Source organism: Anneissia japonica, unplaced genomic scaffold (assembly GCF_011630105.1).
Source record: "Anneissia japonica isolate Jap-2015-1 unplaced genomic scaffold, ASM1163010v1 scaffold1302_len1884557_cov193, whole genome shotgun sequence".
NCBI classification, from domain to species: Eukaryota; Metazoa; Echinodermata; class Crinoidea; order Comatulida; family Comatulidae; genus Anneissia; species Anneissia japonica.
In genome coordinates, this window is record NW_022736804.1 from 76,888 (window position 1) to 82,582 (window position 5,695).

The following is a 5,695-nucleotide window of genomic DNA, read 5'->3' on the forward strand; positions in this document are numbered from 1 at the left end:
CGTTGCTAATATTGAGTCCAAATGGTGTGGTTGTTTTAAGTAAAAGTTCCCAGTGATTCTCTTTATCTTTGCGATTTTTGTCGCTCCAACTGGCATTATGGTCAATTGCAATCACTCTGAAATTTGAAATTGAATGACCAGCTAAATTGAAATGTTCGGCTACTGGTTGATCAAGCTTATATATATATATATATATATATATATATAAATTAAAAGGTAAAATACTGAATGAATGAATGAATGAATGAGTGAATGAATAATAATAATAATAATAATAATAATAATAATAATAATAATAATAATAATAATAATAATAATAATAATAATAATAATAATAATAATAATAATATTAATAATAAACTTTATTTGAAACTTCACTTTTAAAACAATGGCACACGATGACGGTACGTTCACAAGAGTATAACATACAACATAGAATTTAAAATAAAATAACAAACGGTAACAAATAAATTCAAATACTGTACTGAATTAAAACAGTACTGAATAGAAAACGACTTAATATAACTCTAAAATGTTGACCATATTAAAATTAAATAGGCTGAAATAGATAAAAATAGATAAAAAAGGTGCTCTTCAAATCCCACAAACACACTATTTGGCAGGTTTAATCAGGACCGGCTTTGGCCGGACCACTTTTCCTCATTTCTATTGCTTTTTAAAATAAATAAATAAATATATAAATAAATAAATAAATAAATAAATAAATAAATAAATAAATAAATAAATAAATAAATGAATGAATGAATGAATGAATGAATGAATGAATGAATGAATGAATGAATGAATGAATGAATAATAATAATAATAAGAATAATGATAATATTAATAATAAACTTTATTTGAAACTTCACTTTTAAAACAGTGGCACACGATGACGGTGCGTTCACAAGAGTATAACATACAACATAGAATTTAAAATAAAATAACAAACGGTAATAAATAAATTCAAATACTGTACTGAATTATAACACTGCGTAGAAAACGACTTAATATAACTCTAAAATGTTGACCATATTAAAATTGAATAGGCTGAAATAGACAAAAAATGTACTTAATAAAGGTATTCCCATAGATATAAAACGGCTATATATGCTGATACCTGTAAATTATATGAATTTATTAATAATTTTCGCATCACATTTACTTTTTAATGTTATATATTTAAACAAACAAAAATTAAACCATTATGCGCTTGTTTGTTGTGTTGCCTATGTAGGCCTACATTTCAAATATTTTAACAATCCTTAATTTTAGTAAGATTGATTTTCAAAATGTTTAGAGGTATAAATTAATTTAAATTCCCAAAAATGTTGGGGGTTGGAGTTGGTCAAATTGCCCTGAACGCATAAAGGTTGGGTCAAGCCAGCCCATATTACTTTCAATTAAAATTGAAACCCCAGTAAAGAACATTCATTTTTTGAAAGTATGCATTCGCTTCCCGGCAGTAGAGCCATTTTTGAACCATTTTAAAGGCCTGTTTATACTTCAACGATAACGATAAAAAAGCTAGAAAGCAATTGTTCATATAGAAAATTTAAAAAAAATTAGAGAAGTTTTTACACTGGAACGATTAGATAACGATTTATCAGTTATGCGATAACAACATATTTTGACAAATCAAATCAGATAACGTCATAATCATGGAAAACATTAAAATCTCAGTAGCGACGATTTTATCGTTTTTCCATGATTATGACGTCATCTGATTTGATTTTTAAAAATATTTTGTTATCGTATACACGATAAATGGTCCACACTGAAAATCGACTACATTGACTGATCTACTCGTTGCAGTGTTGCGTGCATTTGCATAACGTGCTCACTTGCTCTACAGTGCGTGAACCGAACCAAGCTTGAAAATTACATCTTCACGAGTTGACGTCAACGATGATTTCGAGAGTATAATTATTCCATGCAAATTAATATTATATCTGACGCTTGCTGAAATTCAATTTGAAAATAAAGTTCATCTTTACTTATAACCGCGGACCGTTAATTAGTGCGACTAATCAGCCAGTGTGAAAGAGCACGGATATTAACAAGTGAAATCAGCGCGGAATATCAACACACTCATCGCCTAGCTATAGTGGCAAAAAATACTAAGTGGCACAACCGTCGTCTTGGAAAGAATCCAATTGATTAGCCGTATGAGCACCTTTTTGTGGGTAGAATTTCATTCATATTGGCATTCTCTAAAATAGACATTGGCCTATTGTGTTTTTCAATATGAAGTACATTTTATTTCATTTATTTCATTTCATTTATTTATTAGACACAAAGGCCCTGGGACCAGCAATGGCCTCTATGACTCATTGAGCAGGAAGTCCCAACAAAACACCAAAATATCAATAATATTTACAATAGATATTCGGTTAAAAAAAAAAAAAAAAAAAAAAAAAAACCAGACCAGAACGCCGTGCATTATAAATATTTTTTTTCAAAAAGCTTTCCTTATTAAATCATCATCATCATCGTTATAAACATCATCTTTATTACCATATTCCTTATCATTACTGACATCACAATCATCATCATTATAATTATAATCATTATCATTGTAATTATTATCGTTATTGTTATTATTATTATTATGTATTTCATTATTAGTGTTATTGCTGCTACAATATTATTATTATTATTATTAATAATATTGTTATATTATTATCATTTAAATAATAATAATTTGTATTGTTAAAATAATATTAACTACATATTAATATAAACATTGTTATTCTTATTGCTATCGTCGTTATCGTCATTAATATTTTCATAATTGTATTACTGTATTATTATTATTATTATTATTATTATTATTATTATTATTATTATTATTGTTGTTGTTGTTGTTGTCGTCGTCTTCGTCGTCGTCGTCGTTGTTGTTAGCGAAAAATAAATGTTCTGGAACTTCCTAAAATCGGAGTTTATTATTTTTATTCCAATGCCGTGATATTATTTTAACTCTGCATTTATAAACAATATTTGATGTCTGTACAAGTTAAAAGTTACTTAAATAAAATGTTTGTTTCAGCTTCTACATCATATTGCGGGGTACTGTATCGATATATATAAGATATACAAATGATGAGGACAGCGATGATGGTGAGTCTCCGAAAGCTGATACCAAAAGCAGTGAAAGTAAAGAGAGAGATAGGCCTACTATCACCAGTGAGGCTACCGGTGTCAGGCCAAAACTTAACAGAAAAGTATATGGCTCTTATATAAGAACGCTCGGTAAGGTAGCATTTGAATATATTTGAAGCTTGAGTACACAGTTTGCCTCCAATTCGAAATCTCTTTAATTCCTATATCCTACTAATTCGAGACCAAATTTTCAAAGTACCACCTTGACTCAATTTAACTTATTGCTTAATATGCCATCAAGGGCAATTATCCGCTTAACAATAAATTGTATTTAACAAGAACGGTAAAATTGCCTGCTGCAAAGGTGAGTTAATAATTGGTCTAGACGTTAACACAAAAGTTCACCCTGTAATTGGAGACCGAATCCCGTGACCACTCCACATTTTTAGGTCCCAAAGTTGGTTTCGAATTAGATGGAGAACTGTACGCTACAATTCGCAAGTCCGAAATCACATACGTAACTAATGAAACAATCAAGGCATAATAAATGAAATAAAAAATCATGAACATATAGCTTTTGGTCTATTATTCCTAAGGTACCGTTATAGGCCTACATGTGTAGTACAAATATATAGATTGATGGTTACGATCATGCACTCTAGGGGTCTTCAAATCCAATGAAAACAGAAAATTATTATTATTATTATTATTATTATTATTATTATTATTATTATTATTATTATTATTATTATTATTATTATTATTATTATTATTATGATTATTATTATTATTAAGGGTTCTACTGCAGGTTCCCGAGAACAGAAATAAAAATAATATGAAAGTTGTTTCGCAATGGTTTGGGTCCATTCATGATGAAGCACCACATTTGCATCATCGCATTCATTTTCTTTTCAGCCTCTATATTATATTAGAGAATTAAATCCAGAGAGATTGTCGTCTACCCCACCGAAAATCCGGCCGCCTATCTGTTGATACACCTAAAAACTATATAACATCCATGCAAAGAACACTCGATAAAATGCAAGAAGTCACCCTTAACGTATAAAAAAAAATAATATATTAAAGCGATATAATAATGTAGCTTTAGAGGTAGGGCCTAAACTTACGAGGATGTCCTGACTTATAATAATATTACGCCTTGTTTGTGATATTAATATTGGTGACACATACCTTTTATTTATTCTTCTTTTATTTATGCTACTTATTTCCTATATTTATAAGTGAAAATAGTACACTTATTCTAATATTAGTCCTGCTTTACTTAAGTCTATTATGGTTTCTATAAGGAAGTATTGGACATTCCAGATTTAAACAAGTTGTTTATTGCTTTTAAAACGCAGTTCCAGGATACGTGTTTTTCTACACGAACAGATCCGGATCTGTTCGTAGCGAATAACAATAAAGGTTTCAATAGCACGGATATGGATCGGGGATGGTGGTACATTCTATGGATGGGTAGGTGCTTTGTTGCGTAGGCCTACAGCAGAGTTTCGATTGATTTACTTGTTTAATACATTTTAGTATGATGTGGGCTTATGTAGGCATTTTCCCACTTTTTTTTCGCATTGATTAACACAGATAATCCATTCATTTGGTTCATATATTTCTGACATCTTTAATTTATTTTATTCTGGCCCCATTTACACTTTAAGCTGTGTCGACTCGGCCTTGGTCCCCATAATGTATCTCATTCACACTACGATCTAATTTACCGAGGAAATTACCTAGAATCACCAAAACGAGGCCAGCCGTTTCAAGCGGCCGGATTCCGGGGTAGTTTGACGACGTACAATGAACAACAAAATCTTAAGTGTTCTCCAGGGTTTTCGGCCCGAGAGTCCGAATTTTCAAATATTTCGACTCCATAGCTAGTTATACTATGGTGGATTTTGATGATGATGATGATGATGATGATCAATATCATTCTAATTCAATACGATGTAATAATAATCAATCGTGATGGTATAAAAACTCACTTTCTTAAAGATGGTGCTGGGCTAAGCTTTGGAGAACTTGCTCTTATCAAGAAGAGCAACACACGGAACGCTTCTGTAATAAGTGACTCCAAGATGCATGTGATCATTGTGAATAGGGATGTTTACAGTAGATCTTTGAAGATTAGCCAGCAAAAGGATCTTGAAGAACGTACCAACTTTGTCGATACGTATCCATTATTCAGGTAAGGTATAACCAGCCCGATCTTTTTTTAATTGTTTAAACCCAGTAGTGACGTAACAGATATAAGTGCCTAACGCTAGGGATAAATGGAGCCCGGGATATTCAGTGGTATCTTTTTTTCTTCAAATCGGCCTTTAAGATTAGTGTAAAAAAATAAATTAAAAAAAACGCCATTCAAAAGTCAAAAACGCCGAAGCAAGCGGGTTATGTACCCACTGGGCTCTACCTGGACCATGACCCGGACACAATAACAGTGGCGTATCTAGGAGTCTTGAAATGGGGGTGCTGATGGGGGTGGGGGCGCGAAGGTAAAGTTAGGGGTCTCGATCATCATTGATCTATGCTGCCCGATGGCGTAACCACTGGGGGACAAGGGGAAAATATCTATCTTTGA

General features: G+C 31.4%; 1 protein-coding gene across 3 annotated transcripts in view; it reads left to right on the plus strand.

The window, feature by feature from the left end:
* LOC117116849 overlaps positions 1-5,695 on the plus strand; it is a 30,788-nt gene that overhangs the window by 14,479 nt on the left and 10,614 nt on the right. For all 3 annotated transcript variants that reach the window (XM_033260940.1, XM_033260939.1, XM_033260942.1), the window contains exons 4-5: positions 3,050-3,252; positions 5,110-5,302. In XM_033260940.1, the coding sequence (XP_033116831.1) occupies positions 3,050-3,252; positions 5,110-5,302 (396 nt within the window). The remainder of the gene's footprint in view (positions 1-3,049; positions 3,253-5,109; positions 5,303-5,695) is intronic.